The sequence below is a fragment of the Podarcis muralis genome, chromosome 11 (genome assembly GCF_964188315.1).
Source record: "Podarcis muralis chromosome 11, rPodMur119.hap1.1, whole genome shotgun sequence".
Lineage (NCBI taxonomy): Eukaryota > Metazoa > Chordata > Lepidosauria > Squamata > Lacertidae > Podarcis > Podarcis muralis.
In genome coordinates this window covers 5,505,463-5,518,898 of record NC_135665.1, presented here as the reverse complement: position 1 = coordinate 5,518,898, position 13,436 = coordinate 5,505,463, and the positions used below count along the sequence as shown (strand labels likewise).

At 42.0% G+C, this 13,436-nt stretch overlaps 1 protein-coding gene across 10 annotated transcripts in view; it reads right to left on the bottom strand.

Moving 5' to 3' along the window:
* Nucleotides 1–13,436, bottom strand: part of LOC114606126 (transducin-like enhancer protein 4) — a 132,689-nt gene that overhangs the window by 79,321 nt on the left and 39,932 nt on the right. For 5 of the 10 annotated variants that reach the window (XM_028747911.2, XM_028747912.2, XM_028747915.2 and 2 more), the window contains one exon: nt 12,033–12,095. The exons of the other annotated variants lie outside the window; for them this stretch is intronic. In XM_028747911.2, coding sequence (XP_028603744.1) covers nt 12,033–12,095 — 63 coding nt within the window. The remainder of the gene's footprint in view (nt 1–12,032; nt 12,096–13,436) is intronic. 10 annotated transcript variants of the gene reach the window in all.

Here is a 13,436-nt window from a genome sequence, read left to right as displayed (position 1 = left end):
CACAATTTTCAGAAAATATTTTTCTGCTGAGATTATTGATGAAAAGAAAAATCACTGGTGCAGAATCACTGTGGAACAGAATTGTGCACATAGGGAGTGCAACATGAAACAGAGACCTTCTGGCATCAACAAATTAATGTACAAGTCAAATACTAGCCGTTGCTCATCAGTGCTTATGATGCTCATTCACCTCTATGAGTGTCTCAAAGACAATAAGGATGACCATTTCCCAGACAGAAGATGCTAGTCCCATGGAAATTGACAGTAAGTCACATTTGAAGGTTACGGTTGGCAAAGGAACACAGCACAAATGTTCTGAATGCAAAGTCTCCAGGATTTCCATATGCCTCAAAAAAAGCAGCAGCATGCATTTCCTTTATCAGGAGGGAAATGGATAGTTCACGTATCATATTGTTCTCCTATTGATAAGAAAACATGAGCAGAGGTGGAAAGTAAAGGCAAAAAGAAAGTGGGGGAAAACAGGAAGACTGAGGGTCCTCCCAGATAAATCAGTTTGCAGAGTACTAATGTACAATGTACTAATGTATGGAGTAACAAATGTAAATTTGTTGTTCCTCATGGTAGAACTTCTATAAAGTGGATATCACATTTTTGAAGCACTCAAACAGTGTTTAGTGACTGGGAAACTTACTCCTCACCCCCAGAGCTGCATGGTTACTGCTAGAGTTGCATTTTAATAGCTGAACAAGATTCACTAACGTCTACTGAAGAATGCCTGTAACACCTCAAATGTGGAGCAATACCAATCTCCCCGCACCAAGTCCTTGAGTCATCTTGTAAAAATGTTTTACCGTCTTCTAAAACTCAGCACTTTTTAAAATTTAAAGTCAAAATGTGTAGAATAGCACGGTCACCCTCCTCCTGATCGAGGAAAGCAATAGAGCAAAGTTATATTGCTCCATCTGTCATATGCCAATGGAGTGCCATGCCATTAGCACTGGACGATGCTAGAATGAGCATACATTATGAGGAAACTTAGTTCATTTGTCTAAGCCTTTGGGAAACATACTCAGAAAATAAAATGGGTCAACCAGTAAACGAAAGAACTAAGTCTTTCAGTATTGGGGCCATTTCACACGTTGCACAAGAAGCAAGCAAGGAGTTATTATGTCACAGCTTCCTGCAAACACACAATTGCTTTTTTCATACATTTTAGCTGCAAAGTTATAACTACTTAAGTAATCTTCCGCCTGTCCGTTGAGGACTTTTTGGGTCATTCTTTGTCTAGCTCCTCCCCTTTGACCTTACCGCCTTGGGTGACCCTGCTTGGAGTATGAGACTCCCGACAGCTTCACTCACAAGGGTCACCCCACCTTATTTTCATGTCAGCCCACTCACCACGGCAAGGTGATGATCCAGCGAGTGCAGATATAATCAACACAGTGGCCTGCATGTTGTGGCCAAGGATACTGGGAATAGGAGTCCAATAACAACTGGAAGGTCATCTCAGAAGAGGCTCTTGCCACAATACTGACAGATGGGTTAGGTAGGGAAAAGAGAACAAGACTTGGATGAAAATACCCAGAATGCTTTGTAGCAGAGCAGGAATTAGGCAACCCACATCCTAACCCAACCCCTGGCATCTGTCAAGGGCTGGCATGGGCACTGCCCCCAGACCCACTGCCACCCTGGACCTGCCGCTGCTTTTCTCCACTGTTGCCCACCCAACTACTGGCCCGCTCAGAAGAGATGAAGATGAGAGTGGTGGTAGTCCTGAGGAAACGAGCAACGGTTGCTACCATCTGCTTGCTGACCAGTTCTCTCCTTGACAAGCGAGCCCCAGCAGTGAAGAGCAAAGGCCTCATGGGGGCCGGGGGTGGCATGGAGAATGTCTAGTTTAAGCCCCACCCCAAACCTGCCCCCATTCCCTCTATGGCTACACCACTCCCACAACTCACTCCCATGTGAGAAGCTGGGGTTTTACTTCTGCATCAGGGATGGTTTTTGCCTCATGATATCCTAGGGCAGGCACAGGCAAACTCGGCCCTCCAGACGTTTTGGGACTCCCATCATCCCTAGCTAGCAGGACCAGTGGTCAGGGATGATGGGAGTTGTAGTCCCAAAACATCTGGAGGGCCGAGTTTGCCCATGCCTGTCCTAGGGCTCTAAATCGTGTGGGGATCCTACATAATTGCTGCGTAAGTCCAGCCCCCAATGCAAAGGAGTGCAGGAGCAGTAACGTTAATGCAATAGAAAGAAAGAACGGGGCCACAGAGCACACCCTGCTCTGACACTCACACCACCATGATTACACTGGGGGAAGAATGCCTAAACAGGGTTAAACTGGGTTTCTTTATGTGGCTGCCATTTTCAGAGACATTACATCTAGTCTGACCCTACGCTGCATAAATATACAAACTGATTATCCCACTTAATAGCCATGATTACTGGAAATATGCAACACACCATATTAAGTATTATAAGGAAGCAAGAGTTTCCACGGTCTTTAGATGGTTTGCTGCTGAGATCATTTATTCGGCAAGGTCAGAATGTTCTTAGGCATGCTGATTAAAGTGCCCTGCATATAGTTCAGACAATGGTGGCACACCACAATGATAATCTTAGTAAGAAATCTCTGGTGACTTAGACGATGATCTCTTCCATCGAACCATGTTAGCGCACGCCATTGATTTCTTACGAAGTTAACAAGCAATCAGATGAGTTAACCTAGCACGATTATCAGGCTCTAACACTGCCATCAGTGCACGCAGCCACTGCATTTTGTTCATTTTCCCCACAGGCACAATAAATAAATGACTGATGACATTCTCCAGCCTCCCCTTTTCTTTCTTTTTTACATATGCGCATAAAAGGAAGGATACAGATTGGAGCATTTACAAGCCGTCAATGCCTTCACATGGCTGAAAGAAAAGACAACTTCTTTAGGTGTTTCTGTTTTACACTGAGAAGTAAAGTGGCACAGGATATGAAAAAGCAGCGCTTACTTGTTGCTTCTGAGAGAACACCAGGATCTATAGGGCATCCTGTTCACAGATACTGTTACTATATGATTATAGGCAGTTGCAACAATCGTTCCCTAGGCAAAGGTCAGAAATCAGGTAGATTGTTGCAGGTACTCGAAGACTACTCCAAATCTACCATCTTTTGCCAAGGTTCAGATCTGTACAGCACCGTTATGCTACACCCCCCCCCCCAAAAAAGCTTAACAAAAGAAAACAGGCGGGGATGTAGATTGGTTTGGACCACAGAGAGGGAGTGCCATGCTCTTTCAAATTAGTTCCTAGTTTTGACTCTTCTGCTTATCAACATCATCTCCTACAATGAGCATTGATGTATGTGCTATATTTCCGGATTCTGATATTTGTGTTCCAGTCAGGGTGTACTCTTTGCTACATGGTCTCAGAGTATAAAGTAATACCACAACTAGATACAAGTTGTAGAGTCTAAAGCAGGCTTCCTCAACCTCGGCCTTCCAGATGTTTTGAGACTACAATTCCCATCATCCCTGACCACTGGTCCTGCTAGCTAGGGATCGTGGGAGTTGTAGGCCAAAAACATCTGGAAGGCCAAGGTTGAGGAAGCCTGCTCTAATGGATTTATTTCTCAATAAAATTGAAAATGGAAAAAATCTGATGAATTATTCCTCTACAACTCAAGATGACTGATCACCATAACTAGAGTCAGAAAGGATTCTTTCCCCGGGTTATATTGGCTAGTGACTAGGTTGCCTTTTTCACCAGCTTTTAGTGGGTCTTATTCACAGAAGTTACAAGGGAGCTTTACATTCACTAAAAACAAGATGTGTGGCAGCTTAAAGAGTAACAAATGTATTATGGCATCAGCTTTCATGGACCACAATGCACTCCATTTAGTAGGCACGATTTCATTCATTTCCTCTGCTGGCATATTATGGTCTGGATAATGTTAGAAGATCTGCTCGGGTTCTGATGTGCAGGGAGGTTTCCTGCATTGATTTATAAGGAAGAGTGCACTTGATGGCATCCAAAATATGTATTTTTTTCTTGGAGACATAAGGACAAAGAAAGTCATAAGTACATATACACCAAGTTACTTTTTTTAAGAAGTATATCCCCTGCCCACCTGCCCCGCCAAAATATCAAACAACATAGGAGAAAGCATACTAGAATCATACTAGTGGCCCACATAACATAGCAGTTATTTCATATCACATTTTGTGTGTGTGCTAAAGGATTTGATTTTTCAAAACTTTAGCATGTACTGAGTTTTCTCCAATTTCCCCAACCACAAAACTCCACAAAGGTGAAGGAATTGTACATGTAACTCCACTCTTTATTGCTACACAGAAAGAAACCCAAACATTTTTTTAAAAAATCCTTTACCGTGTAAAAGAGGACCATAAGCACAACTTAGATTGCTCTAGTCAAGTATGATGCCTACTTCATCCCCAAGATAAATGTAGTTTATGAGATGGGTTCCTTCTATCAAAGAGCTCATAAACCTGGACAAACGTTTGAATAATCTGCTCAGTCTTGTATGAACTGGCTGAATAAAATGAATGGCTTAATTTTTATTTTTAAAAGAGGAGCCATATATAAGTTGGTGTTTGGAATTCCAAACAAATGGCTTTCAAGAAGAATGAAGCTAAAAGAAGACCTAATGCTTCACAAAGTTATAGAAATGGAATGGCAAGCCAGTAAACTTGGTTGATCTAAATCCAGATCAGACAACCTGGGAATGTGATATTAATAAGTTTATCAGGTTTATAGAAAAATATGTACTTCCAGGACAAGAGGACCTTCACCAGAAAGTGGATGTCTCAGTCCCTGTTGAATTTGGTTTGCAAGGAGCAGAGAAGGGAAGAATCTTGCCCATAAGCCAGATCAGCTTCCCCACCCAATCCATGACATATCAGAATGCAAAACAGACTACATTTATCACAACTTTTGCAAGATTCTCTTTTAAGTCAATGCCATTTGGAAACACCAGGGGCAAAGTTAGGCATTATTTAGCCAGGATCAAAGACCCAGTTTGGCACCCTCCATGCACATTTGTGTACGTACACACACACACACACACACACACACACACACACAGGCTGGAAGCCTCAATGGCGCCACTCTGGAAGCTTCACCCAGGGCAAAAAAACTAGCTACCCTCTCCTCCCCCTAGCTATGGCACTGGGAATCACAAGTATTCCTCCAGATATCTCAAGGAAGATGACAGAGCTCCTTACATCACAAGAGCGCCACCACCTTTGGGCCATATTTGGCCTTTCTCTGGTGCCATCTGCACCTTGATGCTACCACCACCACTGCAGAAGGAACAGCAGACAACCAGGCAAACTCATCCCTCGTTGTGGGCTCTATGTTGCCTGGACACCCATGCTGCCACTACCAGAAAAAAGGAATAGCTCTCAGATGTGACTACAGAGAAAAATGGCTAGAATGATAGAATGTCCCTCAAATGCAACCTCTAGGCACCATATTCCATGGTTTGACCTCCAAGTTTACATGTGTACCTGACTACCTACTGACATATTAGGGTATGAGGAATCAGACTTTTATACTGTACTACCAAAGAGCAAACGGAGACAGCCTAATATTACCGAGCAGCTGACATAGGAGCAGGAGGGGGAAGCAGAATCCTGGGGACATCAAGGACAACACGGATAACTGAACTAAGGGGAGCAGGGTCAAAGTGACTGGAACTGAAAGAATTGGACAGGCTACTAATGGAAGATATCCAAGCCCTTATTTACCTAGACAAATGCTGCAAGTGAGCCAAGCAGAGAGCAATGAGGCTTAGTACTGGAAATGACAAAGCATAAACTCTTATCCTTTGACTACTGCAAAAGAAATAGTTCAGCACAGTAAAAGGAACTGCTAGTCACTACATGCCAATGTTGTGCCCTTCGGATCTTGCTGGGATCCTTGACCATTGGCCATGCTGGATGGACCTTGATGGGGGCTGGAGTCCAATAAATGCTGAAAGGCGCCATGCTACTGACCTATGCAATACATATTGGGGGGGAAATTAGTAGATGGCCTGTGAACTGGGAAGTCAACAGACTTTTGTTGTTTTGGACTACCATTTTAAGTATATCAATATCCTTCCCTTTCCTATAACCCATCAAAGCTTTGTTGCTAACTGAATACCATTGTTTGCTTTGGCATTCCAGATGGGACTCACAGTGATACAACAATGTTTTACTGAGAGGAAACCTATTGACATTAATAAACCTAACTGAGTCTTGTTCATTAATTTCAGTGGGTCTACTCTGAAAAAAACTTACGGTAGTTGAATAACACCCATAACCAATAATGCAACCAAACTGCAGAATCCTACTTGTTCTCAACAACTTACCACTTTTACCATATTATCAACAGATCTCATTGTCTTCAAGTAAATAGCGAGGCAGTGAGAGCAGTACAGACTGCAAAGAAAATATTGAGACAGAATGACTGACATATTGCTCTTTTAAAGCTACAGGTCAACATCACTGATAGCTACCGGATATAGCTCAGCAGAATTGCTAATGGAAAGACAAATCAGAGTATCCATTCTAACTCCAGAGAAGAATCTCATTCCAAAGTGGCCTGACCTGAAAGAAACTGCCTCTTCAGATTACAAAGCTAAAAGAAGTTATACACTTTTTATAACTAGTGCAACTCAGTGCAAAAACAATGACATTGAGAACCAAGGAGAGTGAGCTTATATCAAACTTGATGGAGAAAAGACATGGCAGACACTAACTATGGTACATGGAAAAATGGAACACCCAAATCATATTGTTGAGGGAACATGAGATATTTAGTAGAAACAGACATCTTTCTATTCTTGTACCTCCAAACCCAACTTTATCTACTATAGGGATGGGGAACCTGTAGCCCTATAGATGCCATTTGGTCTACAGCTCCCATCATCTTGCTAGCTGAGGCTGATGGGAGCGGGGAGTCCAACAACTCCCAGGTTAGCCACCCATGATTCACTGAGACTTCGCCAAAGGCATCTTATAAGACTGACTGTGACGTTACTGCTCAGACCACCACTCACTTCAGTCAAGTTATTTGGAAATCTTTGAGGTCTAGAAGTAAGAGTCTGATGACCTAAGCTATTAATTTTTTTAATGGTGGTGACTGATTAAACTGTTGTGAGCTGAGGTTGTAAATAGTGTAAATAGTGCCATTTCATACCATATAAGCTCCCAAGACATATTTTATGGCCATCCAAAATTTGCATTTTGAAAAATTATTTAGATATTTTTAAAGGTTGTTCCTGTAGATCTCCTGCTATAATGCCATGGTGCTAAAGACTTTTTGTGCCACCCCCAATCCCCCCCTATTTAAGAATAGCACCCAGTCACTGTTATTATTTATTGCATTTATATCCCACCTAACATAGCCAGAAGTTGCCTGTTTTTGTAAATGTTCTCAAGTAATGTCACACTTCTTTTAAAAACCCTCTTTTTATAATCAATCCCCCAATCTCCCTCCTCACTCTAATTTTAAAAAAATCATTTTTCTCAGCCCTGAAAAAATACCATATAAATTGAATGCCAATTTGACCTGTAACTGAATCAACTACTAAAGCTTTAATAGATTAATCTACAGAGGCCAGTTTTCAGTTTTTGAATTAAAAAATGTGGCATTCCATATCAATACAAAAACTGAAATAGATTATGTAAAATAGGAGATATTCAGACTTTAGCAAAATAGGAGAATGCTTGGAAATATACCATATTTATGTACTTTTACAGGTGCAAACTTCAAGTTGCCTTGGTGTAGATAGAATTTGGAGTTGTGGAGTACTCTCACACCACCAACTAAATGATTGTGCTGAGAACTCATACATTGAGTGTGGCACCACATTTAACCAATTCTTCCTCTCTCCGTTACCAGTTTATTCCTCCTTCTGCCGCTCTTTTATAACTATTTGGCACTCCATTGTAAGACACACATACAATGCTGGCCCACAACATTTTGCTATCTGGAGCAGAGCGCAAATAGTCCCTCATCACCACCTCAATGAATGGCAACACTTTTTAAGGGGTTGGGGCTTTCAGACAGAAATTTCTGCCTATCATGCTTTCAGTGGGTTATTCTGTCACATGGCAGTGCCAGTTCTATTTAGTGGTTCATTATTTTTGATGCCAAGTTTATAGTCATGGGCCAGAGAACTTCATTCTTGTCTCTTAATTCATGAAGGTCCACTTTTTAAAAACTGTAATCTACCATACAACAGGCCCAATGTGGTGTAATAAAAATAATATCTCATATGGACAGGGCAGACCTAAGCTCACTAGCACAATCCACCACTCACTCACTGGGTGGCCCTAGATGAAACGTTTACTGCCAGGGGCAGTAAATAGCTAAAATAATTAACATTACAGATACAAATGATCTGTGCTCCTCACCAAACACTGCACATCTCAGCTGACTGCTGCACAAAATAGTGTAATCCTACCTGTGATTTCAAAATATTGATAAAGAGAAATGACCTACTTAGAATCTGATACACTTCAACATTATTGTCCAATACAGTGGTACCTCAGGTTACATACGCTTCAGGTTACAGACTCGGCTAACCCAGAAATATTACCTCGTGTTAAGAATTTCAGGATAAGAACAGAAATCATGTTCCAGTGGCGCAGTGGCAGCAGGAGGCCCCATTAGCTAAAGTGGTGCTTCAGGTTAAGAACAGTTTCAGGTTAAGAACGGATCTCCGGAACAAATTAAGTACTTAACCCGAGGTACCACTGTAATGAGCACAATTCTGGGAAGGCATTGCTTAAAAGAAAGTATGTGGTTACTGGCCTTTAAATCTTGCTTCCTGTGGCCAAGCAGATGGTAAGGTGGTGAGAAGAGAAGACAGGGTAAGTGGAATTAAAGAGGAAACGTCTGCCTCAACACCTGGCATATGTGCTGCTTTGTGCATGGCAAGAGTGGGCAGACTTCAGGCCACTAGGATCCACTTTGGTGTTTCTTTACTAGAACTCCAATATTTACAAGCCAGGGCCAAGTGAAGAAGACATGTGCTAGTTACAAGGTGCCACTGAATACGTTCAGAGCCCAGGAAATTGTTTTCAGTACCAAAACTGAACTGAATTTGCAATCCTCAACCAATAATTCCACTCCTAGTTACTTTCTTCATATGGGAAGCCTAGTTTTGGTGGGAATGTTGTACTGTTCACGAACAGCTGTGAGTTAGAAACCCTTGCTGATCTGACAATAGATCCTAATCCATCTTCTGTCCACCCCGATGTAAGATACAGAGGAATGGAACTAATTGAGGTGTTTTTTTTGGGGGGGGGGGGAGATAAATCTCCTCTGAGCACCCCTTTCTTCTAGCATTCTACTTAAACTCTATATGGAAATTCTGACAACTATTTTTCATTTGGAATCCTGTTGCTCCCTAGTCAGATACAAATGGCAAGAGGAGATGTAAGACTAGAAGCAGAACAAACCAGTTTGTAAAATTACAACCCAACAGGATAATCACAAGGGTTTAGGGTACCAGGGATTTGTCTTTACACATCTGCTTATGTAACCAATGAGATGATAAAACAAGCAGCAGGATAACTCGTTCCATACTGCTGATCATCTGCCCCAACCACATTTGTAATTTCAATGGGCGGCTCCATTTTAAAAAAAGACATTTTCATATATGCACTGCCAGTGAATAAAGAGAGAAACTATTTTTGTGAACTCGAATGCTATATGGAAAATGGAAGAAGGAAATATTGTGACCGTGTTTCAAAGGAAAACATCTAAGCTACAATCACAAAGAAAGGTAAGTATCATAGCACACCTGAAAGCAGGTACTAGGCCTGCTACTGGCATTTGCACTATAAATGTCAAATACTTTCCAATTTTAGGAGCCAAGATTTCCTATAATAAACCCTGGGAATTTAAATTCCCGGACAGTTCTAAAAATTATCTCCAGATTCCTGAGATGGAAGTCGTGACCAGATTAGGTTTGCTACATGCTGTGTAACAGAGCATACACTGTCTTCAGAATCCAAAAAAGCTGATATTATTTTGCTAGTGTACATTGGAGCAACCCATCTTCTAACAGGGTTGGAGGAACTTACCCCAGTGCAGTACTTGTTCCAATCTCTGGGGTCCCCAAGAACACTCTTAACAATGCCATCTTGCATCAGATTTAGACGTCAGTAGAATAGAAAGGGTGGTATTTTCAGAGGCTACTCCACTCCAGTTACAGAATTTCCTCCCACTATAGCACATGTGGATACCTTTGGCCTTCCAGATGTTGCTGAACTGTAACTCCCATTATTCCAGGCCAATGGTGGTGCTTGCTGAGCTGATAGGAGTTGTAATTCATCAACATCTGGAAGGGCCAAAGTTTCTCACCTCAGCGCTATAGACTCAAAACCCAAACCCCATGAAAGAACACTGTAAGGCCTACTCAGTCGGGCTGGCCTTAAGAGTGGGGAAATCACTGCACAATGCTATTTCATTTCATTCTGCTCTATGTGGGGCAGTGCTTTCTTTTTAGGGGCTACTCAAGTGTATGCAGTACTGGCACCTCTCTTTTTTGGGGAGGGGTAAAAGGGTGTGACACTTACTATAACCATGGTGAATATCAGCACCTATTTTCTAGGGGAAAAGCACTGATGTGGGGGTTGTTGTTCTTGGTGGGAAGGAGGGCTTTCTGCCTTTGAAAAAGTAGCTTTCATTTCTAGGTCACACTCCATTTCTATCCCTGGCCATACTCAAAATACGTATAAAGAGGTTTAGACCCAAAGGCGTCAAGCCTAGCTATGATAAGATGCACGGAACCGTCACACAATATGAATCATAAGCACATCCTGATTATGCTGTAAACAGAAGTCCCCCAGATCCAGATTGCCTTTCTTAGGATTACCAAGAAGAAGTGAGAGAGAAGTAACCATGCAAAAATAAGGAATGGATGGAATGTGAAAGGTTCCATTATTCCAGGACAAACTGAGTCTACTCTCTCCTCCCCAGTCCCAATGAACATTAATCTACGATTAAGCCATATGATATTTTTCATGGCCTAAGAGTCCTATTTATTTCCCCACTAGCCAAAGGTAAAAAGTTACCAGCAGCCTATTAGGAAAGCATAATTTTTCATTTCAAGGAAAGCGTGAGATTTGGAAAAGTAGCTCACCAAGTCTATACGAATTTTCTCTCTCCAAGCCTAGATAGATTTTTTTTAATCCTTGGTTAATAATCAGGTTGAAGAAAGAGGAACCAAGGCCAGATGGTGGAGAGGGAGAGACCTGCATTAGCCTGTTTACTGTTTACTCTCTAGTACATCAGCAGTTGATGGCTCTTCTTATTTTTCTGCCAAGTTTAACACCAATTGTCAAGAATGCTGCACAAATCATGCCTTTCCAGCAATTTTTCAATATATCCTATTAGATGCCAGCTTGACAGAGTCATTTTTTTTAGCACCAATGTATCAGAATGACAGGCAAACATTTTTATATAACTAGCGGCCCGATCCTAATGCTTACACTGCAGCAGGACGAAAGCAGAATAGGATGCAGGCTTTCCAGCTGCTGATGCCGCAAACCACAAATACGGAATTTCACTATTCCAAAACCATGGCGATGGAATATATAGAGACTAGGTTTATTCATGGACTATTAATACCTTTTATCATGACCTCTAACTAGAACCTACATGTTCAGAGACAATATGCCTCCAATTACTACATTTGGGGGAGTGTGGAGGTGGGCAGCAAAGCAAAGTTTGATGGCTATAATTCTCTTTCCTCTTTATAAATGTCCAGAGGCAGCTGGCTGAAAGAAACAGGATGTCAGATTAACCTTAAGGTCCTTCCAATTTCACATTGGCACCGGGGCAGAGATGCTGTAGGCACCAATATTTGGGATCATTGTTTTAAAACTGTCTCTTGCATGCATATTAAACCCAAGTGATGATGGACAAGGAATGAAATGGCAGAAAAGTGAAATATAAACACTGAAAGCATTGCACTGCCAGAGAGACACCTCGTCTCCTCTTTAGTTAAAGCAATTATCCTGCAATTTGAGGCCAGCATGTATAAACAGCCCCCCTTACCTCCTGGGATAAGAAAGGAATGACCTGGGCACATATGGCATTCAGCCTCTTGACAATTTCTGCCTGTGGATGAGAAAGGGAAAGTTAGTGAGCAACATATTGCAAACATACCATCGTGATCACAAATAAAGAGCAAAACACATTTTAAAACAGCCGTTTGGACAGATGGGCAGCTCAGACCTCTGGACTGGCTTCAGGTGCTGCACCATAAGGAGGAAAACAGGAACCTCTGGTGGGTTGAGACATAGAGCTGCCCTTTTTCTAACAAAAATAGCCTTACTACAGGAGGACAGCAGCATGCAGTTGTGCATATCCTCGAGACCAATAAGCAACTCTTAAAACATGGGGTGAAAGGTAATTGCAGCTTCTATCCCCTCACCTTCACAGCCTAACACTGATGGAAGTGGATAGGAAGAAGCTTTTTTCCTTCCCATACAATAACAGAACCTTAGGTGATGCTGCAAGACAGGAGAGTCAGGATAGACAAAAGTACTTTTTCATGCAGTGCATAAGATGATTAAATTCACAACCACAAGACGCAGTGACGGCTACCAACTTGGACAGCTTTAATCGAGATTAGACAAATTAATGAGCAAGGCTTTCAGCAGCCTCTAGCCATGATTGCTGAATACCCCCTCCAGAATCAAAACAACAGTGCTGTAATACTACTACAGTGGAGGGGGGCTGTTGCACTCATGTCCTGCTTGTGGGGTTTCCACAGTCACCTGGCTGATCATGGTGGAACAGAATACTGGCCCGGATGGGCCTTTTGGTCTGATGCACCAGACCTCTTCTTGTGCTTTCTGCTGCCTCAGTGGACCTCACTGCCAACCCAAGCATAGAGATGTACTGGTTTAGCTAACTCTGTGCAATTCCAGCATCTGGATAGTACTAGATGGTCCAACAGGGCCTGTTAGGTATGGAGGATCTTGCATCACTCATGTGCATGTTTTAGACCTAGGTGAACTCTGGATTCCTTGGAACTCTACAATTACCCGGTTGTATTAATCCTTCCAAAAGGAAATCAAACGTAAGGAACAACAGTGGCAGACCCAGTTCAGCAATTAGGAAGCGAATAACGGTCAACAATAACCACTTGCTGCTCTGAGAGCTCCTCATAATAGCAAGCGCTTGAGCTTCAATGCAGAACAGAGAATTGAATTTCCATTGGTGAATCGGAGTTTCTTGAAAGATTTCGGGAGCCTTTTGTAGCACAATAAGCAGGTTTTTTAAATATAAAAAACAACCTCTGAGATTGGCACACACTTTTCCCTTCTTAAATAAGATTCCTCACAACCCCTGCAACCCCCCCCCCCAAAAAAGCGAAAAGCAAAACTCTTATCTTTCAACTGCATATGGGATCAAGGGTATGTTTTGCTTTGTGTTTTTTTAAAAAAGTGAAGT